A 26623-nucleotide genomic window follows, 5' to 3' on the forward strand; every position below is an offset into this window, starting at 1 on the left:
AGGGATGTAGCCGCGGTGGATCTGCGCCGCTGCCGCACGGCTATCTACCATGTCTAACTTACATGTGGATAGCTGAGGCTACCTCATATTACTACCCAAGTCTCATGGCACGGTCACGCTCCCTCACTCTTGACTTGCCCGCTGACATGGCCTAGTGCGCTAAATGATACCCTTCCTTGCGTACATTGGCAGTGCCTCAACTCGACATTGCATGCCAACCCGTGCGGGGTCACGTTCCTCGCTTGCTCCTCCATGCAGCTCGCACTAGGATAGTGCCCTCTTGGCGTGTCATATTACCAGGCAGCTGGGACGAACTACTAAAAGATGCTGCAGATATGTTCTCAAGTTGATGGCATGGTCTATCAACGAGAGGGGCAATATCGTGGGGGTTAGGCAGCTTTTACATGCGTGGGACGCAATCGGGACTTAGGTATCCCAGTATTGTGTGAAGGATGGGCTCGCTGCATGCCATCAGCTTTTTTCTTGCATGCCCTTCGGCCTCTGGGCCCCTCACGCAGAGTGCCGTTGTCTCAGTCACTGAAGGCTGTCATCACCAACAAACGCTGCTGCTACTGTGATGGTCACTAGTTGCAGAGCTGCTGGCAGATTGTTGCCGAGGCGAGAAGTACTATGGCCCGATAGCACCCGGGAAGTGTGGCATAATATGCGCCCTTGCAGGTTGTGGTATTTACAGTCTAGTGTGGCTGTGATGGTGACTGTTATTGTCCGAGGTGGGCATGACCGCATACGTGTCTGGCGCTATGGGGTAATGGATGTAACATTTGCAGCGTGTAAAAGAAAAGTTTGGGATCGGAAGTGAAAGGGATATATATACAGTTCTTGGTTGTTCGATATGGAGGATATGAAGTGTAAGTCGGCTTTGATTTGAGGATATCACATAACTTTTTTTGTCTGAAGGTCTCACAACTCGAGGTCGGTGTATAAACTTCATACCCTCAATTTCTCGACTGTGAACCAAAAAAGTCGATTCTTATCACCGCTCGTATCTCGACTACAACCACGACCTCGTCTTTAACTCATCTTTCCGGGGGCGCCGTCGTCATCCATCAGCAACCATGCCCTGGTCTCGAGTCTCAAACCTTATCTCCATCCTCCTCCTTCTCTTCTTCACAACTCCCATCACCTCTGCCCCCGCCGCGGCGGACCTCGTCCTCGAAGGCTCACTCGAAGGCGGCCTGCGCTACTCTATCACCGCGACTCGCAAAGGCGTTCCCATCCCCGCCTCAGAGATTAAGCTCAAACCCCTCGAGACCTACCAACTCGGCAACCCCCCCTCCAAAGCAACTCGTCTCAATCCCCGCGCCAATCCAATCGCCAACAGTTCCAACTGGTGCGGTAGTGTCAACACTGCGCCGTCGGGGAAGAGCATCGTGAGTGTGACGGGCATGTTTCAGCACCCAAATTGTGCGAAGAGGACGGGAAGTGGCGTGACTTGGCCACAGGCGGTTGCGGCTTGGGTCGGAATTGATGGAGATTCCTGGACGTCGGCGTTGCTACAGGCCGGGAGTGTTTGTGAGGTGAGTTGTTGGCATGCATTGCGTTAAGAACTGTTGATGAGAGAGATTGGGAGAAGAGGATTGACAAGAGAGTAGTTTGCTACCTCGAGTAGCGCAGCGTCGTAAGTTCTTTTGTGGACGTGAAGAGGAGAGCTTGCGTGCTCATGACGATCAAGGCATGGCATTTGGTGGCAGTGGGTTCCCCTCGGGGCGTATGCCATCACCTCTCTGTCCAGTAAGCTTCCTTTTTATCTTCCCACCTTAGATATCTTGAGCAGTGCTGCTAAACCCGACAGTCTCCCCCGGCCAATGGCTCGAAGTCACGATTAATGCAACCTCGACGACGTCTGCTCAGATGTGAGTGTCCTCTCCCTAGTTTCTAAATTTTTTTGCCAGAGAACTTCATATCTGATGCTCTTTCCCGACTAACATCTCCAGCTCTCTCATGAACCTCCATACGGGTGTGAACTACAATGTGATCCTCACAAATGGCCCGACCCTTGCCCGCGTCAACGCCAACTGGGTGGTCGAGAGACCCTACTATGGCAGCACACTCGTTACGATGCCGGCCTTCTCTGACGTATGGTTTACATATGCGAGCGCTTCCCTCACGCCGTCGGGTTCGTTAGGGATTCTCGGCGCTAAGCAGTACCAGATCCCGGGGTTCTGCGGCAGCGAGGAGTATGATAATACCGCGCAGGTTAGTTATGTACCTTGATAAGGCATCGAGAGGTGAGGGAGAAGGAGGTGGGCGCAGCATATGAGTTACTTCTACGTAAGATTTGAGGGAAGATGTCTTGTAATGGAGGTACATTCATGAGTGGCATGAGTGAGTCAGCCAGGGGTTTGCAGTTTCAATCGTGCCGTGCTACCGAAGTGATCTCAGGCTTGTGCCAGGCTTCATCACTCCATCTAAGTGAATCCAAGGGCTGGTGATGACCAGAACTTGCAACAGCTTGTATTTGGAACATGAAGCCCGCCATCTTCCCAGAGCTATTTTTCAGTTGATAACCGATATTGAATGGCAGCATCACAGAACCAGGAACTTTAGAAAAGGTAAGTGCCATGCCTTGTCAATATCTGGTTCCGAGCACTAGCTCTCGCCTGCATACAACTTCGGTGCATCATAGGCCGAGAAACCGTCACCCATTCCAGACTTTCCCACAGTTTACAAATATGTCCCCCACACTCTTGTAACAGCCAGCGGCTTTACATACACCAGTGCTTCCGAAATATATTACGTACCCTGTCCTCTCCGATTCGAGCGGCTGGAGATCGGAGAAGCCTTCCTGATGACCTTCTAGAAGACCGGAGCCGACGCACTGTTCCAGGATCTTAGAATGCCAACGCATGCTTCGGTGCCTCCGAAACGGGTCCGTTGATCTTCAACAAAAACCCCAACTCACAGGGCGATTGGTTCATACAAGCAGCACTGACTTGTCAGGCAAATATGGAAACCGCATCAAGTTCGTTCACTGGAGCTGGCAGTTCGAAGCCGAGCCCCAGTTGAGCTTCTACACGTCAATACCCAGCTTCAGTGCGCAGGCCATACCGTGGTGGCAGAGTAGATGCCTCTCCTACAGCTGTACAAGTCGCCCAGTTTAAAAGCTTTAAGTCGATCGCTGCGTATCGGAGGACTATGGAAACAAGGTGAGCGGAAGCCTCACCGGCTGACTGTTGGCCGAAGCTTACCTCACCGTGGTTGTTGTGGCTAACAGCAAGCCTTTGACAACCATCCCCCTTCCGACCTATCAAACCTGCACATGCCTGGATCTCTGTCTTAGAAACAAGATTAGAAAGGTTATCCAAGCTTCAAGAGCTACATAACCGATGTGAACGCCATTCCGCTGTCAACTGCTGCAGAGAACCCCGCACGGGTTGGCAACTTGGCACCACTGGGCCGTTTCGTTTCCTTCTTGGTCATAGCTATGGGGCGACGTGCCCCTCATGGCGGGGGAATGCTACCAATGGTTCAGATGCTGAGAAACAGGGCGAATATGACTTCTGGTCCAGAGTATCATCAGAGGGCCGGTTTTACGAGAGGTGACCAAAGCAAGTTGAGAATAGACCATATCTGGGCTAGGATGAGGAAACTTGACTGACAACCTGCCGATCATGGCTGATTACAACATGCTGTGGGCATCGCGAACCACCCTGCTGTCACGCACGCCATGTGCTACCCAAGACCGCCATTACGAATGCAGCGATCCCGGTCCCAGTACCCACATTACGCTACGACAAGAGTTGTGTCACGCTCCACCCGTGAGTGTTCACCTTGCACGATGGAGTTACCAAACCATGATCGAAGAAGATGGATAGGTCTGATCCAAGGAACAACTTCATGTCTAACGAATGATCTGGACGATCTCAATGATTGAGGGGTCATGTATGATTGAGGCTGGACTACTCCGGTAACAGCAAGCCCGCATCCGCTGAGAAGCTGCATAACCCAATCCTAACCGCCGAAGCCCCCCTCCCCCCGGGCAGCCAGGGCGGGGCCGATGCACCCATCCGTTCGGGGAACGGGGCTAACGGCCCAAGCTCGGTGTCGTCTGGCATGCGGACGTACCAGGTTGGCGGCAAGTTCGAAGCAAAGGCCGTACGTATGCCTGCAAGTTATGGGTAAGGCTTGACGTTGGGCAGACGGAAAAAGTCAAGACGAGAGAGCAGAGAGACAAGCAAAGGAAGGGAATTGTTTCCAAAGTTGGAACCATGGCAACATTAATATATCACGTTTGTTGCTTGCCCAGCCAAAAGGCGCGGAAAGGGTGGCGCCAGATTCGTCCACACTCCATGGCAGCGGTTTGACGGGTGTTTTAATCCAGGGACCGGGTAAAAGCGTGGGAGACTGATGCTCAAAAAAGAAACCGGGTAGCCGGGACAATATGCAGACTGCAGTCCAGTCCGGCGGTTGGCTGGGAAATGGCTTTAAGCAATATCGCCCCCGGGGCGCTTTTCTGTTCTTTTACTCTCTTGCCTCTCGAAGCAATCTTGAACTCTTCGTGGGAGGGGGACTAGCTGCAGTGGCCTGTGGCGGACCGTCCAGTTCCCCCTCACCATTATTAGAGTGTCAACATCACGACATGCCTCGCATCAGTTGTTGCATGTCGCTGGTGGCCCCATATTGATACTGCAGCAAGACGCACAAGTCGACGAGTCCGGCCATCATACTGCGGATCCGGCCAGCCCTAAGCCGACACTGCGTCCAATCCGCGCCCAAAGAACCCAGTCAACCCGCATATGGCCGCAGCAAGCCCAGCGATTAGTTTGGTGAAAGATAGGGCGGCGACTCCAGTCAATTGCATACAACTCCTCAAGAAGAAACCCGATCGCTTCTCCCCTGTTGGGGCTATGTGGGGGATATCAACCGCTCCCATTCCACTCCTGGCATGTGGCCGGGGCTGTCAACGTTTGTTTTCGAATCCTGCTGCTGTTTCATGGAGAGAAAAGCCCGGTGCTAGTTGAGCCTGGGACTGCGAGTTGACATCACCGGCATTGAGCGAATCGGGGAACTCTTTTACTTAGGGTCTGGACTGCTTGCTGCCCGACTGGATCTCGGACGATTTTTCTTCTTCTTGCTTCTCCTCAGGGAAAGTTGCATACGTGACGGTGTTGACTACAGACGAAGGATTCGCGGAAGATATCGTGCATACGACGGACTCAAGTTTGCTGCTTTGAGGAACCCCATCCGGCTGCCGCTGCGGCCCGTTTGGCTTCCGCTCCGGCGTACGAACACCAAATTCTTGGATGACAAAGTAAATAAATGCAACGTCACCCAGCCAACTTCGCATCCCGGTTTCTTCTGGAAAGGTAATACCGCCCTGACTTTTTTAAGCTCTATCATCACTAGCTCTGTGTACCGCTCGCTAACCTCGAACTGCATTGTCGGGCTAGGCATCGTTAGCATAGACCCGCCTTGCTCAAATCTTAGCTCTAGATCTGCCTTTTTTTTTCGATTTACCTTCTAGATACCCTCATCTAGCTCTGCTATACCCACTATCTAGCATTTCCTCCATCGTTTCTAACTCCAACATGCGCTGGCAAACCCTCCTCCCCCTCTTCTCCTTCCCAGGCCCTTCCTTCTCCGAGCTCACCTTCACGGTAACAGCCCACCACAATGGCGTCCCAATCCCCCCTCCGACATCCGCATCGAGCCCTACCCCTTCGGCCAGACCGTGCACACCACGGGCGGGAAACTGGTCTCTGCATCTGGCTTGCCCACCCTGAAGAACCTACGAGCCAACAACCCGACCGTCAACAGCAACAATTGGTGCGGGTCGGTCAACTACGCTCCGATAGGACGGCAGATACGGCTGGTGCATGGCTATTTCCAGCATCCGGTGTGTGAGATAAGGAATGGGATGAAGACGTTTCCACAGGCGGTGGCGGCGTGGGTTGGCATCGATGGGGATACGTGGACAGACAGTTTGTTGCAGGCGGGGACGGTTTGTAAGGTATGTGATATGGAGTTGATACCATTGGAGTGAGGGTTGCATGCTGACCTTAGGCAGATCGATAACTCTAGTGGTGTCGTCACGTAAGTTTCTCCCGTGATTGCTTGAGGAGAAGATAGGAGCTGACTGGAGCAGAAATGAGGCTTGGTGGCAGTGGGTGCCGTCAGGGGCGTATACTATTTCGACATTGCCAGGTAAGTTCCCTTGATTGAGGTTGGATGGAGGGGGTGCTAACATTTTGCAGTCGCTGAAGACGACTGGTTCGAAGTTACCATTAACACTACCTCACCATCATCAGGAGAAATGTACGTCCCTAACCTCTTACCCCTTGAGCCCCCTTTTCCTTCCGCTTTTCCTTCTCCCAACCTCATACCCTGCATCAGGTAGTCAAGTGCTAACCCCTGTTAACCTCAGCACAATAACAAATCTCTCCCAACGTTATACCTACAGCGTGACGCTCTCCGGTGGACCGACCCTCGCCCGCGTCGACGCAGATTGGGTGGTAGAGCGTCCCTACTTCGGCAAGACTTTGTCCGGGTTCGCGACATTCACCGACGTGTGGTTTGAAGATACATACGCAGAATTACTTCCCGGCACGGGGACGATTGGCGTACTGGGCGCAAATCAGTACCAGATTCCGGGCATGTGTACGAGTATGGAATGGGATGATCGGCATTTGGTTAGTTGGAGTTTGCAGAATTAGGGGAGGGGTGAATGCCAAGAGGGATGAGAGAAGGGCCGGATTGGAGGAACATACATGGAGATGGATATGGAGCTTGGATAGTTGAAGCTGGGTTAAAATCGGGGAGAATTATGTATATATGAAGGATCGGAGAGCATGATTGATTGCAACAATAAATGACGGCCGAATATGGGAAGGGGACAGGGCTTGAGGATGCTAAGGATTTGGGTCTACCTATGTTAGTTATTCAGGGAGGTTGGGCAACAGCATCGGCTACAAGTATAGCTTGCGAGATCTGTCATGTATCTCCTTGGTTGATCATCTCTCTATCTGCATGAAATACCATTATAAAAAAGCTGAGCTGCGTTTGAGGATTTATATTGAATCAGGTGGACTTGAAATGTGTCCCCCTATATTGGTCGTGGTTGTTGAGCTGTGCCCCTACCTGCCCAGCTCTGAGTGCAAAAGAGAGAACAGAATTGAGAAAATGATTTACAAAAGTAAAGGCCGAGAGCTGTTAAGCCGCATCGCTTGAATTGTCTACTCATATAGGCACATTTCTCTACTAAAGACAAGCAAAAGGACAGGTGATCTCACACCTCTAATAACACCAATTCCATAAGGCCCAACATTCACTTCGGGCTCTCGGGTAAGTCGTCTTGCTTACCTCTGATGGGGTTGGCTGGTCTGAAGGGTTGGGATAGAGAACCTCCAAGGCCAAAGCCAAAGCGATGCGTTTATCTAGATTACTAGAGAACCCATGTGCATAGCTCTGATGGGGAAACGCCTTTGAATAAAGAACGTCGCGCCTCGAGTCCAAAGGAAAAAAGCTATGTATTTAGAACACACAATCGCACCAGGCTAGCTCATAGGCCTGAATTCATAATCCTCCACCAGGCATGTACAGGAGCCACAACTCCCATAAAGAACCATTGACGAAAATGTTTATTCGTGAACGTCACTGCGCTCTTAGGCCCATCGAAGTGACGCTGGCATTCCAAACAACGCAAAACCGCCTAAGCATATGTACGGCCTAGTGCCTTCCTAAAGTCTCTCATCTTTCCTTTTGCAAGGTTGTAAAGGATAATCTTCTCTTACGGCAATTGCGTTTGATGCAACTCTTGGTTTATCTCGATTGGAACACCAAAGCATAGCTCAATCAGAAGGATCCCAAGTGCGAAGATCATCTTTGCGTGAATAGGGTCTTGGTCTGGAGACGATTGAGATGGTTCACTTATTTCAGCAGTTTCAGGTTCGGTGTTCTCTGAGATAGCCGTGGATGATGTCTTAAGCACCCGAAAAATCCCAACTAGGGGTTTGTCATAGATCTCTGGTTTCCCCGCCCCCTCCCCGGCAAGGCCAAGTTGAATCGTTTGGAATGCCTCCTCATAGTGACAGTCTCCTTTCAACCATGGCGTACCGCACAAATGAAGAACTGCCCAAGTGGCTGCTGCTGCAATTGCAAAACTTCTCCTGCTTGATCCTGGGAGCATATCGAAGGCATGGCACATGGGAGTGAGCATAACTGCGGGGAATGGCCCGTTTCCAGATTGCTATTTTCCACAACAGGTCTCAACACATCGGAGTATCAATTCCTTTGCTTTATTAACCCCAGATGTGGCATTGAACCTGATGTGCCCTTCAAGGGAGTTCCCATTCATGTTATTGAGGAATTGACACAGGCAGTCAATGGTATCGATGTTAGCGTTTTGATTTGTGTATCTGTGCCTTGAATAACTCTAAGTTCTGATACAGGGAATGCGTGGTTAGGAATGTGGTTTCAGCAAGTTCTACGCTGGTATTACATTTAAGCTGAGAACATACCTGTTGATCTAAGAGAGGAGGTCCTAGTAACCGGCCCTTGACTTTCTGCCCCTGTAATGGTCTTTGCCTTCAATATATCTTTTAGTTCCGGTTGGATACTCAGTGCATGCCAGCTCAAATTTCCATCTGGAGCTCGATAAACAGTTATTGTAGTTCGGAAGGGAACGGATGCTGGAAGAGATACAGACGTTTCGAGATTGGCGTCAACCTCATGCCAAATGGAGAGGATATTGGCAGAATGTTCTGTGCATCGGCATTGCTAAATCTTGGAAAGCAACGCTCACCTGCGGTACTCGTGTCCCTTGAATCCTGCTACTAACCGTTCACTCGTTGCACTTGACATCACCTTTTCAAACCCAAAAAGAGCGCTTATACACTTGGATGTGGAGATAGCGTTGATATCTTCCTGCCAGACGAGGTGCCTTCACACCACTCTACCTCTAGAATCAGCAGTTTGCACGCAGTGTTCTGTTCGTGGAAGCAACTGCCGCTGTGTTACTGGAGGATCACTCCTGGAGCCGTACTGTTGAGCTGCTTGATTGTGACAGCTGCACCAGAATCGATTTCAGAACATAGTCCATCGAGGAGCTTGCCAGTCAGTTCAATGATATTAACCTGAAGGATGCTCCGCACTCTGCCAGTGGCTCGAGAAATTCTAATGCTTCTCCTATACCATGGTACGAAGGCTATGGTGATATTGCTGTCATTGGATACATGGAAGTTAAGGCCGGGCCCAGCACGATCACGTTTCAGCCCCACACACCTCCGAGTGAGTTGATATGGGCGGAGTAAGTGATGTTGCCATTTTTCATCCTTAGACATTTCGAAATATTGCAACTTGAGGTGTCTTCGGACAGTACTGACAGCTGCCTTGCAGTCTTATGTTACGCCCATACAGAGTCCTTACCCACCGATTGATGATCAATATGACGAGGAAGATCATTTTTCAGATTGCGTCCCCTCCATCGCCGGACTGGGAGCTTGCCAATCGGGACGAAGACAATGACGAAACGGAGAGGAGATTGTTGGAAAAGACGAAGGGGAAAGGCAGACGCTGAGCCCTACCGCTGTATTGCCTATCGAACGTCAGTTACCAACATTTGACTTTACGTTTCATGGGTATTGGGCTTGCAATGGCCCCAGAAACAGCATCGTTTACATTCTAAGTGGGCTTCATCTTGGTATATCTTTCTCCCCTTAGTATCATTGAATGCAGGATGGGCCACGGTCACAACAGAGAAACAATACGTTTGTCGGCTGATACAGCTGGACATGATCATTTTGAGTTATATCAATCATTCATATCCCTGATGCATATATAATGGGGTAGCAGGCATTTCTTATTAAATTTATCACAGATTGCATGGATGAATGAGCTTAAATGGGTAGCTCTTTCTCTCACACTATGTTATGTTAAAAGTTCTTTCTGCGGGACCCCTGAATTGAATCGAATTTTATCTCCAACCCGTACCACCCATGGTTCCTGGCTAGACCGTAAAAGCTCGAGCCGTGTTTTTCTATTTCGAACAGTTAGTATGAGTGCCAAAGCGCCCCAGGGTCTAGATGGCTGGCATGTAGGTTACTAAAGGGGGGGAGGGGGCAATGGAGGAAGTGGCCTCTGGTGACCGTCGCGCCGCAGGAGCAAGCTTTTATCGCACTCAGGAGGTGGTTGAACCGAACGTGGTACTCAAGGAAGTCACCGTGTTTTGATTCCTCAGCAAGCCACCTAGCGAGACACCTCCTGTTGAACAAGCTGAGGAAAGGTTTTGCTGACGAGCCATCCCAGAGGCTGGATTGCGGTTTATTGGCTCTAGGCACAGGCCTGCGTGGCTCTCAGAGGAGGAGGGGGGAAGCCTAGTTGGGTGCCTAGGGCTGCTTGATGAAGACAAGACCAGCCTTTGTACGGGGAAGTCTGTAGCCTTATCCATAATTGGTGATCCGGACGTAGAATTTGAACTCGATCCTGCCATCTGTACCTTTCCTAATCTAGTAGGTACAGTGGGTGTAGTCCAGCGAGCTATCATTGCCATGGTGTTTGGATGGTATGCCAGACTAGGAAGAGAACCCTGGGGGCTGCGTAGGAGACATTGGATAAGGCCATTCAGACCGCACCGAGGCCGGCAGATATCAGCCACCCTAGCCACGGCCCTAACAGGGCCTATGTCCAGTTGATCCAGGCCATACTTCAGTGAAGGCGCCACTGCCGTGTTGAAAATGGCAGGTCCGGATTTTGGAAGGGAAGCCTTTTGGTGTTGGAGAATTCTTGATTAGGGTCACCACGGAGGCCGCAGCGGACGCTCTCGAGAACGCCTGGGCTAAGGGGCTCAGTCAACCGTCTAGAATCACCCCGAACCACTTTACTGGGGGTTTTGAAAGAGCTATGAGGTGGCCAGACCGAAGAGTCAGCCGGTCCGGATCCTTTTTATTTATTATCAATTATAGCTTCCGACCGGGTTCGCCCCCGAGGGTGCTGGGTTGTGCCCACGACGCCGGCGGGCAAAAGCTACCTGAGTTCAACTGGATACAGGTAACCCCGGGAAAAGGCCGCATATGGTAAAACGGCGTGGGTTAGAGGGAGTGCAGCTTACTATGTACAGGGGAAGGTTCTTGAAACCGGCCAGCCCCAGGTATGTACCTCGTTGGGACCTGCTCCGGGCCGTTAGGCTCGGAGTCTAGATAATCAGCACGCGGGGCTTGGGGCGGGCTTGCGAGAGGGTAGTGAGGGAGGGGTGGTAACGGGATAGGGTGCCCTGTTGAAGCGTCCCAGGCTTGCCCCCAGAGTTTGACCTTGTAGGCCCTGGACTTGAACAGCTGGAAGGAAGACCAAAATGCCCTTGGGTCTAGCCTGCCGGCAAGTGGGTTTGTTGAAAGAGGTGAGAGGGCGGGAAAAGAAGTGGCCTCTGGACACCACACCGCCGCAGGGGCACTCTTTAATAGCCTCCGGGGAGTGGTTGAATCGAGTGTGGTACTCCAGGAAGTCGCCGTGATCCGAGGCCTCTGCAAGCCACTGGGAGAGGCACTGCCGGGAAAACTTCTCGAAGAAGGGTTTAGCAGAGTGCCCGCTCCATCGAGCCGAGGGGGGTCTGTTGGCCTGCCACCATCTGTGCATGTCCGGGGGAGGGACGCGACGTTTCTTGGGAGATGAAGAGGGGAGACCAAGCCATGCCCTGATGCCCGCGTGTTTGGGCTCCCACTGGGGCCTAGCCCTTAGACCAGAGGCCGCTTGGTGCAAGTGGGACCAGCCGCGGTAGGGGGTTCGGGAGAGCCTGATTGTTGGATGTAAAGAAAATGGTGGATGTGGATGGGAGTATTTACTTGTGCGTTGCCCTGCAGAGTACGCGGCCCCGAGGGAATCTGTCAAGCACAATGGGTGCCGCAGAATAGCAACGCTCTACCTTCTAAGCTACACACGCATGAAGATGGATGAGCATAACTCTTATAATAAGGTCAAGTGTGCACCTGACCTCAGTGGAGCCCGGGCTGACCGAGGTAGGTCAACGGTGACCACACCGTGGTCACTTGCGGCTAACACTAATCCACAGAGGGTGGCTGGCCGGTAACATCACAATGCGGTTCCTCCACCGTACCCGCTCTCTGTCTAGCAAGTACTCAGGATAGAGGCCGGCAAGCCACCAGAGCCACGGGGTCGGTATTGTCCTCCACGCCGGGAATATCACCCTCAGTGCTGCGTTTGCAACCTTGGTGAGAGATGACCACACCGATGCGAGCCTGGATGGGAACAAGCGGCCGTTGAACCCCGCCATATGCGGGCCGGTATCAATTTGGACCATGCCGTACAGAAGAGAGGGGGTGACGACTGCACTGAAGATGTCGGGGCCAGCCGCGGGGGGGAACCCCCTAACCCTTGTGTTAGACAGGTGCTTGACCAACCCTACCTCCTGTACATCCCCCACGTGGAACAGGCTCAAAGAGGCACAAGACGGACCCAAATAGGCTTACTATTCGATCTGGTGACCTGACAGTCTCCCCCAAGACCTTAGTGAAATGGCTCAGGGTAGTTCTAGATGGCAAACTGAGCCCCTTAGCCCAAGCATCCTCGAGAGCATCCGCTATGGCCTCCGTGGTAGGCTTAATCAAGAGACTTTCCAATCCTAAAGTTAACGGTTTCCCTCACAAATCTGGACTTACCATCTTCAACATGGCAGTAGCGCCATCACTAATGTAGGGTTTGGCTCAACTCGACATAGACCTTTCCCGGGTCGGGACTAGGGGTCGGCTGATACCTGTCGGCCTCGGTGCTGTTGAGGCAATCCTGTCCAAAACCGCTCACGCGGCTCTCAGGGTTCTCTTTCCGGTCTGGCGTACAATCCCAACACCGTGGCTGTGGTGGCTCATCGGACCGTACCCGCGGTACCTAATGGATCGGGAAAGATACAGACGGCCGGATCGAGTTCAAACTCTGCCTTCGGACCACCCACTACGGAGAAGGCTGCAGACTTCCCCGCACAAAGGCTGGCCTCGTCTGCATCAGGCAGCTCAAGGCATCCAACCAGGCCCCCTCTGGGAGCCACGCCGTCCGGGGCCTAGAGCTTGGCTCGGACTTCCCCCAGCCTCGCCCAGGTCGCATAAAGTCCCGCCTCCGGATATGGTGTCATGGTGGAGGGCCGATAAACCACAATCCAGCCTCTGGGACGGCCCTTCAGCCAAACCTTTCCTCAGCCTGTTCGACAGGAGGTGCCTCGCTAGGTGGCTTGCCGAGGAGGCATCGGGACACGGTGATTTCCTTGAGAACTACGTCCGGTTCAACCACCGCCCGAGTGCAATGAAAACTTGCTCTTGCGGTGCGAGAGTTTCTAGAGACCACTTCCTCCGTTGCCACCTCTCACTCCTTTAACAACCCACTTGCTGGCCGCCTAGACCTTAGAGCGTTTTTACACTCATACCAGCTGTTTGAGGATAGGAAATCCCAACTTGAATTCTACGGCTCAGCTAAGGACCATCAATCAGGACAAACCATCCCAATTCTACGTCCTCCTCGCTCTTTCTCACTTACGACTGTACAATCTCGAACGATGCGCACTCCTGATGACAAAGAATCAGAATCAGGAACCTCGAGGTTGGACATCTACTTGCCTCACGCTCTCTCCTCCTAACCCATCATTTTTTTCTTTTCCCCCACATTTTTCCCCTTCTCCATCACCACCTATTTGTCCCACGGATGCACACCGGTATTCCCTCTTGAGTTTTCTCCGCGTGTACATAGGTTAAACTAATCGCTGCATATGTACCTTTTGCCCACCGGCGTCGTGGGCACGACCGAGCACCCTCATGGGTGATACGGGTCGAAAGTGCAATTCAATTCAAGTCAAAGCTGGGCCCCACTGGACTTGCTTGACTTTTTTTGCCTGACCTGTTGACTTCGTTGAACTCTGAATTCTTTTTCTTTGACCTGGGTATATTCTGCTTGCGTGGCCCGTCGGACCGGAATGTTGTTTGACAGAAGATAGACTGGTATAGCCTGATTGGGGAAGGCAAACGATGACATTGACTACCTTGATCCATTTTTTGTGCTCAAAAGGCGGCTGATTGATTAGGGAATGAGAGTAAGAGAAGCATTCAGCAGCATGCGTGGGTTTAGCTGGCTGTCAATTCTTTGGACCCTATGAAGCGGAAATACGCACGTTGTTCGATTTTATCCAAAGTGGGGGATGAATTATCAAGGCAAATTCCCTGGCCAACGGGATTTCTTCTGGAACCGGGCGACTTTCCACCTGAAGGACCCCGCGATTTCTGCCGCGGTGCCGCCTGTCACCGTGCCATCCAAACTGGCGTGCTCTGATATTCCTCCTCCTCAACCTTCGGCTTCTGTATCGGCCGCCCTCCGTGATCATGAATCCTTTTATCCCGAAGAGAATGATCTGGATTCCAGGAGGAATCGTCGCTTGGAGCGCTCAAGCACTCACAATGTCCGTCTTAGCCTGAAAATCGGGAACGCGATCGCCAACTGTGCACCTGCTCGATCTCGCCGCAAAGTTGCATTTCGACCGCTGGATTGGATTGGCTATTATGGAGCAGCAGGGGATTGACAAATCTCCCCCGGCTTTACGAAATGCTGGTCGCTAGCCGCCACCGGTTGATGGCATCGACGAGGGGTCGTGGCTTCGGCTGTTGACGTTCATTGACAACCCTGAGATGGCAGCATGTCAATACCCCGCGCTAATGATCTGCCAAGCTTCTCTCGATTGTCGTATCGGTTCTCACCTCCGTTTAGAGAAGCCATGCTTCTCTGGGTCCGTCATGCCGTGCCCGTTTCAACCGTTGGCGCCAGTTCGAAAAAGCTGGGGAAGCTCCACCGCGCAGGCCGTGTTGTCATTCTCCATATCTTCCAGCATCCCTTCATTATATGAAGCGGCATGCGGAGCACATATTACTGATGGGCGAATTCTTTGACCCCTACATACATCGCAATAAATCTCCGTCCTCCCCCCTCCATCTACCCCAAGTAGGGTGTTATTACTCCCGTAGGATCCATCCTATCGGTCACTTTCCATTTCCAATGATCCGGAGACGGTTTCCGTTTCGTCGTCTGTTTGGATGCGAAGATGAAGGAAGGGTCTCGGAAATTGCCTGATCTGGTCTATTCAGGGTGTTATTAAACCCTGAGTATTTATCCCGATGGTGGTTCGCCTTTATCAGGTGCTCGTCTTCCTGGACCTTTGAGCTTGACACAGTCCAGCGAGCCCTTGTACTTGGCAAGATGAAGTTCTTCGGCCGCATCAGGGCGACCGCCCTTGCGGCATCGCTGTGTAAGTTGCCAGTGAACCATGTAAGTTGCTGGAAGATGCTGACACCGCAGAAGATCTGCAGCAATGCGCTGCCGATATGACTGAGGGCACTTACGCCCATGGTGAAACCGGCATCAGGTTCAAGACATGGACCTCACAAGATGGGGGGTTTACTTTTGGCATGACTCTTCCGGAGAACGCCCTGGAGAAGGATGCTAACGAGTACCTCGGCCTTATTGTAAGTGCAGCGCCAACGGAGCGGTGCTAAACTATCATTGACAGCTTTACAGCGCTGCAAGATCGCCCCCAGCACCACTGGCCCTGGCTACTGCGGCATCTCCCATGGCAACAGCGGCCAGATGACCCATTCCCTGCTTCTGGTGACATGGCCCTTCAACGGAACCGTTTATACCTCATTTCGCTACGCTACAGGCTACACGCTGCCAAATGTATACAGAGGTGACGCAAAATTGACGCAGATCGCGTCCAATATTACCGAAGACAGCTTTGAGCTTCTGTACCGCTGCCAGAACTGCTTCTTCTGGGACTATGAGGGTGTCAAAGGTAATACCTCGACCTCCCAGGGGTTCCTGACCCTTGGCCGTGCGGCTAGCAAGGGCGGCGTGCAGGGTCCGACATGCCCCGATACGGCAACGTTCGGGTTCCATGATAATGGTTTTGAGATTTGGGGATTCGGGCTGGAGGATGTGGTTGTGCAGTCGAGAACGTACAGGCAATGGACCGCGTGGGCGTTTAACACCCCTGAGACTACCTGCGAGAAGTAAGTACAAGGACTTCTCGTCCACTTGCTCAAATACTAACCATCCTCAGTACTGGCCCTGCCGAGCCGACATGCGTCCCTGCTCCCGAGGAGACCTTCGACTATATCGTCGTCGGTGCAGGGGCTGGGGGCATTCCTGTTGCCGACAAGCTGAGCGAAGCAGGGCACAAGGTCCTGCTAATCGAGAAGGGTCCCCCGTCCACCGGCCGCTGGAACGGTACCATGAAGCCCGAATGGCTCGAAGAGACCAATCTCACCCGCTTCGACGTTCCCGGCCTTTGCAACCAGATTTGGGTCGACTCGGCTGGCATTGCCTGCACAGACACTGACCAGATGGCCGGCTGCGTGCTGGGCGGCGGTGTCGCTGTGAATGCGGGCCTCTGGTGGAAGGTAAGTTCAACAGGGACATTGACTTGGCCAGAACAGACGCGTTGACTCTCCTCAGCCCCCAAAGAAAGACTGGGACGAGAACTTCCCAGAAGGCTGGAAATCCTCCGATCTGGAATCAGCCACAGAACGCGTCTTCCAGCGCATTCCTGGTTCATGGCATCCCTCGGCCGACGGCAAGCTCTATCGGCAAGAAGGCTACGACGTGCTCGCAAGCGGCTTGCGCGCCTCTGGCTGGACCGAGGTCGTCGCGAACGAGGTGCCCGACAGGAAGAACCGCACGTTTGCCCACACACATTACATGTTCCGCAATGGCGAGCGCGATGGGCCGCTGGCCACATACCTTGTTTCCGCGTATGGACGGGAAAACTTTGAACTGTGGACGAATACCGGGGTCAGGAGGGCGCTCAGGACGGGTGGTACGGTGACGGGCGTTGAGTTGGAGTGCGTGACTGATGGCGGGTTTAATGGCACCGTCAAGTTGAATCCTGGTGGTGGTGTTATCTTCTCGGCCGGCGCGTTTGGGTCAGCGAAGTTGCTGCTGAGGAGTAAGTTTGTTGAGTCGAAACATTCTTGAGATCAGAGGTTGACTCTCGCAGGCGGTATCGGCCCCCAGGATCAGCTCGAGATCGTCGCCAGCTCCAAGGATGGCGAGACCTTCATTGATCGCAGCGAGTGGATCAATTTGCCGGTCGGGTACAACCTGATTGACCATCTTAACACTGACCTCATCATCGAGCACCCCGATGTCGTGTTCTATGACTTCTATGAGGCCTGGTATGAGCCGCCGGAGGACGACAGGACAGCGTACCTTGACAGGAGGTCGGGTATCCTCGCTCAGGCTGCGCCCAACATTGGTCCTATGGTGCGTCATTCCTGTATCTTGGTTGTAAAGAGACTGACGTTGCTGACTCGACCAGATCTGGGAGGAAATTACCCCGTCCGACGGAAAAGTTCGCCAGTTCCAATGGACGGCTCGTGTCGAGGGTGACATGCGCTTCACGAACTCAACGAGTAAGCCACCTTTACTCTCCTCTGCCCTCCTCTTCCTCCATCTCGCTGAACTAACATCCCCCACCCCACCCCCCAGCTGCAATGACCCTTAGCCTGTACCTCGGCCGCGGCGTTGTCTCTCGTGGCCGCATGACTATCACCCCCGCACTGGTGACCACCGTCGCAGAGCACCCCTACTTGCGCGACGCAGGCGACCGCGAGGCCGTCATCGCAGGTATCAAGAGTCTGGTTGACTCTCTAAGCGTCATCCCGAATATCACATTCGTCTTGCCTCCCAAGGGACAAACAATCGAGGGTTGGTTTGATAGCGTACGTCCTCTCCCACATCCCCTCCGCTCCAATCTTGCTCTTAACTCGACTACCTTGAACATGGGGCTAACATCCCACAGCTCCCCATCGCCCCCTCCAACCGGCGCTCGAACCACTGGATGGGCACCGCCAAGCTCGGGCCCGACGACGGTCGCCAGCCAAACGGCACAGCTGTGGTAGATCTCGACACCAAGGTCTATGGCACGGAGAACCTGTTCGTCGTGGACGCGTCTATCTTCCCAGGCATGTCGACAGGCAACCCATCAGCTATGATTGTGATTGCTGCGGAGAAGGCGGCGGAGAGGATCTTGGCTTTGAGGAAGTGAGGAGTCAGGGTTGTAAGTACGTAGCTGGGTAGCGAGTGTCATGCTCTTGTGGACTCATGAAGGCCACGCAGGAGAAGTAAGAAGGGCTGTATTTAGGGTAGTATCTTTTGTATGTACTAGAATTTTGGATGTTTATTGACGGGCTGGATATGTAGCGATCGAAAGCTTGACGTTTTTGGGTCGGTGATTGATCATCGTTTGGTGTCTCGGCTATTGCTCATTAGGATCCGGCCGTCAAAGTTGCACTGGGAGAGTTATCCTGTCTAAGTTCCCAGCCAGATATTTGCTGTACATCGAGGGAAAAAATGTAGTGATATAGGCATATCATCTCTGTTTTATACGAATAGGTATTGTCGACAGTGAAGTATATGCCACCATCTAATATATTGATAGCAGCAATCGGAGGAAGTTTTGCGCCTTAGGCAGTTCAGGGGATCAGGCAATGCACTGCTGTGCAAACTTGGCTCTATCAGATGCGCTATTATAGAGTCATGTTGTATGATATCAAGCAACGAATAAGGGTTCTCCGTAGTATAGTGGTTAGTATGCAGGCTTGTCACGCCTGAGACCCGGGTTCAATTCCCGGCGGGGAAGCTTTTCTTCTGTCAATCTCTTTTTTCGTTTTTCAGCATTAGCCAGTCATCATTGCTGGAATGTGAGCTGTATCTTGAAAATTTCCAACGCAAATGGGGTTGTGCAAGCATGATTACCTACTAACTTGGACCTCGGCTCTCTCCGGGACCAAAACTCTGGAGACACAAAATGTCCACAAAGCGGCAATCTCCTTTGAAACAGAGTTCAATATTTTGGGGAATCATTGTATATTAACTACCCAAGATAAGCTATGTATGACCCAAAAATTCATCAACAACCGAATACTTCGCCAAAACCCAAAACCCAAAACGCCAAATCGCTATATGCAATAAACAATTCATTGAAAACTTGCACCATCCCTCTTCTCATCCCGCTTCTATCTCGAACCCCGCTCTAGTTACCTCCTTATAGCCATGTTTTCATTTACTTCCCCCCAGTGTGCCTCTTCATATGCCTCGAGACGTTATCCCTTCGCCCCTCATACTCGCAGAACTTGCACTTAACCCTCTCAGATGGCGTCCCCGCTTGTTCAGCATACTCCCTATGCTTCGCCCACAGGTGCCGAGCAAGTGCCCTCGCGTCAAGATGGCCTTTACCGCAGTGGGGAAGCGGGCATGGGAAGGAGGGAGGGCGGTGGGCGCGGCGGGTGTGCTTACGAAGAGCAGCCGTGCTAGAGAAGGTCAAGTTGCAGCTGGGACAAGGGATAGACGCGACGTCAGAGCAAACGAGCTGTGGAGAGGAAGCCATTGTTGGCTGAGGTGAGCGGGGAGCCGGTGTAAGGGGGTTGAATGGCGGGGTTTGAGAGACATTGCCCTCAGGTAGGTGAACGTCTTCCATAAAAAGCACTTCCCCATTAGGAGACGAAGTGAGGCCCAGGTCGAGCTCGAGATCGAGATTGCCAGGAAAGATCGCAGCGTCCAACCCGGCTGTGGGGAAAAGGGGGCCAGTTGTGGTGGCAGTTGTGGCGGCTGACAGCCATGGCTTAGTCCCAAATGCAGGCGCTGCCGTCGTCGGGATTTGCAACGCCAGGTTGACATGAAACGAATCGAACTCAAGCGGCAGCTCTGCGGCTGGACTATTACTCAGCCCTGCACTGGCACCTCTGAAGTCGTATGTCATCATGTTCGGGGACGCGGGCATCTCAGGTGACGCGTTCCAAGAAGCCGACTCCGGGCTGGAAGCAGTAGGCTCGCTGGTGAAGGAGTGGTACATTTGTTGGGACAGATCAGGGCTCGGATGCGAGTGAGAAGAGGCGCTAAAAGCAGCCGGTAGCGTGGCAGCGAGCTTCTTCGGGACCCAAACCCACTCGCCCTGCTCCATGTCATCGTCGGCCGACGAGAGGAAGGGGGAGTAGGCTGGAGAAAACGGATCGGTGGCCATGGTAATGCTAGTCTCGGCGAGAGTAAGATAACCTGGCTCACAAATGAAGGGTTGTGAGCTGGTTAATGGCTGACAGCAATGGCAGAGATGCTCTCTCGAGCAGAGGTGTGTGTAGTAAGTCGGTTGGGTTGATCGGAGCAGCGATGACGTGCGTGATTGCGAGCAAGCTGGTCGGCGTGAGCCTCCCGATGACGTGGGTGACGCAGTGGTAGCTGAAGGGGACCAGTTTAACGACGTAGTCCAAGGTCGATGATCAACTTTGGCGATTAACAAGGGTGCATCAACCCAGGTATCAGGGGTCGCGCGGCAGCCAGGTTGTCCTTTGTGCTGAGCGGTCCGAGATGAATGGTGTCTCGGACTTTCTCAACCAGAGGCTGCCGTGTTGTCGGGCTCGACTTGTCGAGTGCTGAGAGAGCGCAATCCGTCGCTGTAACGCGCCATCGTGTTGAGGGATGAGCTGAATCAATTTGGTGAACTAGGGTATGTTGGCATGGTGCGGGACTCAGAATCGTTGTTGTGTCGAATCGGCCCGCGAGAGTGATGATAGCAGCAGTCTTGTCGAGGTGGCTGAACGACTCATAGTGTGCAGCTGGAATTGAGCCTGGTTTTCTCCGAGACAATCTGTAAGATGAATCCCGAGGTCCAAGTACGCAAATCCTGCTGCTCTTCATCCTTGAATGGGCATGACAGAGCCAGCCATTGACCCTGACATTGCCCTCGATGGACTCGCAATTCAGACTGCCTCTCGGCATGCTTTTCCCGCGAGGAGCCTTGCCCATAATGCTTCCTCCACATTGAACTTCCTCTTCACATACATTGAACTTTCTTCTCTCTCCGAAGATATCAGCCCTTGAAATCTGAAAAGAAATATCGAAGTCTGAGTGTGAGTCACGAAAAAACCGAAGGAAAGAAGTCTGGACTCGGGCCAGAGTAGAAACAAAAGAAAATTGGAACAAAAGAGGTTGACAGATGTTGAGACGGGTGAGCATCGGGCGTCCAACCATGGGAAGTTTGGCTGGGGGTGGAACGGGAACGCTTGATGCTGCATCCACAAATCTGCTGTCGGCGGGGACTTGGGGAACCTGGGCTAAAGGAGATGCCAGGTTTTGATAAGGACCGCTGATGGTCACAATTGATCTACAAAACCCAAGCATGTCAGCATCACCGGAACACAATCAGATGACGTCTTTTGGCATGGAAGCCGAACAATCCGTTGGAACTGAAAGCTGTTCAAGCTTTCGACGTTGATGAGCTAGGGGCAGGGGTCCATACTGTTCTCGAGCATCTCGACTGTTTGGGCAACTCCGCACATCAAAGGGGTGACTTGACTTTGAGGACGATGTGCGTAAGGATTGCCCAATTGGCCTCGAGGGGATCGAAAACTGAGTAGCGCATTGTAAGGCATCTCGATGCCGTCCGTTGCGATCTGACTCAGGTAGGGAGAGCAGCAACATCCTAACCCGTCGCGGGCGGGGCGACTGGGGCTCATCGGAACGAGATGAGCAACAGGAAATGACGTTGACTACAGCGACGATATAACTGGCGATGTTTGAAAGCAGAGATGAGTTCAACAACACAAGAACACTTCGAAACTCCGGATGGCGATGGAGGAGAGGAAGGAGGAAGAGAGTTGGACGGGTGCTGCCTGGGTTTTATGAACGTCCTCGATCACCCCTCGGGCCAAGCGAACCATCATTGCCTTCCCTCCCGCATTTGAGTCGTCTTGGCATGCATGTTCTTGCTAGGGTCATTAATGCTTGAGGCTTTTCATTGGACAACGAAACTTGATCGGCCCCGCTGAGGACGGCTGTGTTTTGGCCCCCAACGAGATGTCCTCAATTGTGGCGCTGCAGCTCATCAGCGATTCGCTGCCCTGTGATCTGGGTTGCATGAAGAGATGCTGCCGAGGCTGTGTCATCCACGTTTGTGGCGCCGGTGACCCCGCTGCTTTGTGGAGGAGATCGAGGATGCATAAGATGATGTTGACTCCCCTGACTGATTATCGGTAGGGCAAGAGGTCAATTTGTTACAGAGCTCCCTGGGCTGTACTTGACATTAGGAGCGTTGATCGGGATTCCGGGACTGCGAGTTCGCAAACCGTCCAGCTCGAAGGCTCATAGCAAGTATCTCTCCTGCCATCCACCGTGATAGCACTGACAGCAGGTATTGGGACCCTCGGCTCCCCACACCGAAAGTATCGATGAAATTCGAAACGCAAGACTTGCGATTGATTTGTTGCCAACAGCCCTGCTAAGTCGAGACTCTTGCGATTCCTTTAATCGAGATATTTGACTCCCGTTCCTAGAGCTCAGCTATGGAAATGCTGACAGCATCGTGGTTTGAGGTCTCAGTCTTCGCGCACGGATTAACCCGTCAAACACCCGTAGAAATGCTCTATTGGTCTACCTCATGGTCCACATTCAAAGTCCGCAATGAGTTGCCTCAGCGGCAGTGCAGTTCACCAGAAAGTTGCTGAACCAATCAGACATTTCCATGCAACAGTACCGTTTAACATCAGACAGCGCAGCTTAGAAAGTTAATGGCATTGCTCTCTTTATTGTCTGCTTGCTTTGCCAAAGCTCTCGGGGACCTGGTCTCTGTAATCATGGTTTATCGTTTACTTATGGTTAAATTTCCTAAGTCCATGTCAGATTATCTCCGCTTCTGAACGTGGAAGACCTCGAGAGCATTGGAAATCTCGGGTTGATAGAGATATCACAAAATCCCTAAGATTTAAGGCTAACACTCAAGGCTCACTTGGTCAAACTTCCAGGAAGTGAAGCCAAAGACCCCACTCAGTATCTTTTCACTCATCCTTCTGCAATGGCGTTAAGTTTCAACGCAACGTTTTCATGGTAATAGCAAATCTCTGAGAACTTCACATGCATCGAACAGCTTCCTCTTTGTCCATTCCCGGGCATCTGTTTAGTGGCCTATTTTTTTTTCGCCAATTTCCCGACAATGAACCAGGTATACTCGACGTTCCACATGCTCTATGACTTGTGCATATCCCACAAGCTTTGTAGCCCGTCTCCAGAAGCAGCCGCAGTTTTACCCTCGAGAGGTTCGGCTGAACTAATAGACTCGACTGCGAGTCTTACCATCTCCTTCCCTCACTCCAACCACAGCGATTGCCACAACATCCAGGCTGTACCTTTATACTTCAACCAGCCGAATTCAACTTGCATCATTCGAATATGGCAAGCCAACAAGAACAGCTCGTGAAGAAGAAAGTCCTCTTCTGCCCAACCCCTTACTCCGGCAACTAAGTCGCTCAACTCGTCATTACCAGCCCGCAGAATCGCGACCGGCTCTGCCATCCTCGCGAAACTTGGCTACATTCGCCGCCGCGATGATACTAACGACATTATTTTAACCAGCAATGGTTCTACAGGGAGCAGGTGATGCTGGAAAGCGAGCTGGTAATCTACTTGTTCATGTTCTCCGTTATAGCCAACTCCCTGGAAGCCATCAACTATTACCTGACTGTAGTCCAGCTGTTCCAGTTGAAGTCATAGGAGGATGGGAGCGAATAGTTACACGGACAGGGCAGTCCAAGGAAAGGCGTATCCCCGACTGCCAACACAAGGGACACCAGAGATAGAATGATTGTGAACGACACAAACACTCGGTTGATCCCGGAAGATACCTGGAGCCAAACGATCAAATGAGTCAGATGGCTGAGGCAGGAGGACGAGATCTCTAAAAAGCCTGGAAGGCTGAGGAACTCACAGGGGCAAAAGGATCTCATAAAGAATTGTATGCTGCTGTCACCAGTTGTTGGCATCCAACTGTCTGTATTGCTGACTGAGGAATCCTCATCATGACTCTGAGGATGGGCGATTCTATATACATATTCATATCCAAAGGCTGTCTCGCCGTTCATGTTAGCCGCAAGTGACCACGGTGTGGTCACCGTTGACCTACCTCGGTCAGCCCTGGCTCCACTGAGGTCAGGTGCACACTTGACCTTATTATAAGAGCCATGCTCATCCATCTTCACGCGTGTGTGGTTTAGAAGGTAGAGCGTTGTTATTATGCGGTACCCAATGTGCTTGGCAGATTCCCCCAGGGCCGCGTGTTCTGCAGGGCAACGCACAAGTAAATACTCCCATCCACATCCACCATTTTCTTTTACACCCAACAATTCTTATTATCATCAGCCAAGTTTCGCATTATCGAGGATTTGGACTAATTATTTGTGGTTTTTGGCCACGATAATATTTCCCCGACTTTTAACTTGGCCTGTCCTCGGGCCCTACTTGGGGCTTCTTTATTAGTTACCACACCACCGTAGCAGGACAATTGCCAGTTCTCACCTGAGTCGCAATAGTTGGTCAAGTGAGCGGGAAATGCTTCCATCGTTGTTTAGCCGCATTGGGGCAGCTTGTCATCCAGATAAGCAGATTAAGAATAGGTCATATACACCTCGTTGACCCTTTCTCCCGGGTAAGTATGACCCCAAGACACACGAGCAATGGGGCCATAAGCATTTTGGAGAGGAATGGTTCCAGAAGAGAAAGACCATGCTGGACGAACGCAACATATACATGGAGCGCGATGGATATTACAAAAACTGCCATCTTGAACATATGGTTCTCGAGCATCAATCGAAAGTTGACCTTTCCAGAGTTTCTGGCATGAGGGATGAGACATGGAAAGTGATTTGAGTGCTAGCAACAAGGCCAAGTGACGCACCTCCTTTCAGGGGGCGCTCCCCAACACTCGGCGGAGATGGAGCAGCCGACGAAGATGCTGCATTCTCTCCTGCGCCTGCGAACAGAAGGCCATCTCCCGCCGTTGGAGACGAACGGTAGAGGAGTGAGAGATGGGCGTAGTACATTTAAGCCACAGAAGCCTCAGAAGACTATCCCTTTGAGTAGTGTTTTTGTGGGAGCGTTTGATTGACGAAGAACGGACGCGACAGGAAGAACTCGGAGACACCCAAGAGATGTGCTATTGGCCAAACTCAGGACGCTCAAGCGGGCCTTCGAGAGCCCCTTTTGGCTTGCCGGAGACTACATTCGGAAGCAAACATACTTTGACCACGGAGCCAAAGGATAGACCCATGAATGAGAGGAGAAAAAAAGGCTGCACAGGACGCGGAAGCTCGTAGGCCGTTTCTCAAAAAATTAGGCAAATCCGTTGACCAGCATCTGCACATTTCCCAATACATGGCCCTGGGCAGCAGAGTTGTTCAAATAGTGATGCAAACATTTTGGTTTTTTTTTTTTCGTTGAGTTGTACACCATTATATTATTTGTGCTTCTTTGCATCGTGGGCGTAACATCTCTAGGCGCAACCTTCAATAACTTCACTACCAGCTTGGAACTCCTATACCTAATCACTAATCCAAGCCGTAGCTAATTATTCGTTTTGTCCACCCATCAACCAGCCTCCTCCCCCAACTCACTTGGCCCCTTCCACGCAACAATAAACCTCCTAGGATACTCCAACAACACCTCCCCTTCACCCAACACCCTATACCTCTCCCCCAACTTCCTCTGATACTCCCTCAAAAACGCCTCTCTCACCTCCTCGCTCTCACATGCCTTCAAAAAAGGCATCAACCCCGTCCCCCTCACCCACCCCACAATTTCTTTACACCCTTCCCCCTCAACACATGTACATACCTCGTCGTCCACATCTCTACCCTCCCACTGACCTTGTTCAACGCCTGATACCACTCCTCCATGCTCTCTATCGGGTCCAGGTCGGGTCTCTCCTCGGTGTAGGACTCCCCCTCAGAATATCCCACACGAGGGAAGCATCCTTCCCAGGGGACGCCCTTCATGACAGCGACTTCCCTCATGGCGCGGTGCGTCCACTCGTAATAATTATCCGGCATTTGGATCGCTACGACCCCGCCGTCGGCCACGACGTTGCGGACGAGACGCACAACAGTTGGGATGCGGTCCTTGTGTCGAAGCCAGTGCAGGACTGCATTAGCGAGGATGATATCAGGTTTCTTCCCTTCTGGGGCAGTCCAGGTTCGGACGTCACCCAGCGAGAACCTCACTTCTCTCTTGTCCTCTGGGCCGGACTCTAACTCGGGGATAACCTTCGACGCGGAAGAGAGCATGTCCCCAGACGAATCAATCCCCACAACTTCTTTTGCGCTGGGGAAGTATTGCGTCAATAACTTAGTACTGTTCCCCGGGCCACATCCAAGATCAGCGACACGAGTCGGGCTGAAACTAGGATGGGCGGACAAGCGCAGGTAGGAAAGGAGGTCGTGGATGGGACGGTTGCGCTCGGTTTGGAAGAGGAGATATTGGTGGGGGTTCCAGGGGAGGGGATTGGATGGTGGGTTGGGAGTTGTGGTTGACATTGTCCGGGTGTGATGGGAGGTCGAATAATGATGGGCTTGTGGGATAAAGTGTTGGTTGGTGAAGCGGTTGGGACAGCGTTTGGACAAAATTTTGGCCAGATTCAAGATGGTGATGCACGGTCGAGACATGAGCTTTCGTTGCAGAGGAGGTCGATTTATAAGTCGGGGAGCTTGGTGGCGAGAGCTAAGATGAAGTCAGGGATGTACTGTGTATTTAGGACTTTTGAGCTTTGGGTAAGAGTTCCCTCTAAGCATCCACGAGAACGAGTGGGGATACC

At 52.2% G+C, this 26623-nt stretch overlaps 4 protein-coding genes, 1 non-coding gene and 1 pseudogene across 6 annotated transcripts; 4 read left to right on the top strand and 2 right to left on the bottom strand.

Annotated features, from left to right (window-relative positions):
* Positions 1 to 1076: 1076 nt before the first annotated feature.
* Positions 1077 to 2235, top strand: CTHT_0046820 (uncharacterized protein; the record flags this gene model as incomplete). The annotated part of the gene is made up of 6 exons (XM_006694995.1): positions 1077 to 1391; positions 1464 to 1538; positions 1631 to 1639; positions 1713 to 1752; positions 1814 to 1874; positions 1956 to 2235. 6 exons carry the CDS (start codon positions 1077 to 1079, stop codon positions 2233 to 2235), a joined length of 780 nt encoding a protein of 259 aa, XP_006695058.1.
* Positions 2236 to 5549: 3314 nt separating this feature from the next.
* CTHT_0046830 (uncharacterized protein) lies at positions 5550 to 6674 on the top strand (the record flags this gene model as incomplete). Its single annotated transcript, XM_006694996.1, has 6 exons — positions 5550 to 5618; positions 5690 to 5971; positions 6029 to 6054; positions 6107 to 6165; positions 6216 to 6276; positions 6386 to 6674. 6 exons carry the CDS (start codon positions 5550 to 5552, stop codon positions 6672 to 6674), a joined length of 786 nt encoding a protein of 261 aa, XP_006695059.1.
* Positions 6675 to 15195: 8521 nt separating this feature from the next.
* CTHT_0046840 lies at positions 15196 to 18040 on the top strand (annotated as a pseudogene; the record flags this gene model as incomplete). The annotated part of the gene is made up of 9 exons: positions 15196 to 15244; positions 15295 to 15461; positions 15514 to 16004; positions 16055 to 16394; positions 16450 to 16939; positions 16991 to 17256; positions 17312 to 17405; positions 17482 to 17714; positions 17795 to 18040. Coding segments are annotated over 9 exons (2376 nt in total).
* A 522-nt stretch (positions 18041 to 18562) lies between these two features.
* CTHT_0046850 lies at positions 18563 to 18634 on the top strand. Its single transcript has one exon. It is a non-coding gene; the product is annotated as a tRNA-Asp (tRNA).
* A 423-nt stretch (positions 18635 to 19057) lies between these two features.
* Positions 19058 to 20014, bottom strand: CTHT_0046860 (uncharacterized protein; the record flags this gene model as incomplete). Its single annotated transcript, XM_006694997.1, has 1 exon — positions 19058 to 20014. One exon carries the CDS (start codon positions 20012 to 20014, stop codon positions 19058 to 19060), a length of 957 nt encoding a protein of 318 aa, XP_006695060.1.
* A 5132-nt stretch (positions 20015 to 25146) lies between these two features.
* CTHT_0046870 (uncharacterized protein) lies at positions 25147 to 26345 on the bottom strand (the record flags this gene model as incomplete). Its single annotated transcript, XM_006694998.1, has 2 exons — positions 25147 to 25194; positions 25680 to 26345. 2 exons carry the CDS (start codon positions 26343 to 26345, stop codon positions 25147 to 25149), a joined length of 714 nt encoding a protein of 237 aa, XP_006695061.1.
* Between the last annotated feature and the right edge of the window lie 278 nt (positions 26346 to 26623).

This window comes from Thermochaetoides thermophila (assembly GCF_000221225.1).
Source record: "Thermochaetoides thermophila DSM 1495 unplaced genomic scaffold scf7180000011818, whole genome shotgun sequence".
Lineage (NCBI taxonomy): Eukaryota > Fungi > Ascomycota > Sordariomycetes > Sordariales > Chaetomiaceae > Thermochaetoides > Thermochaetoides thermophila.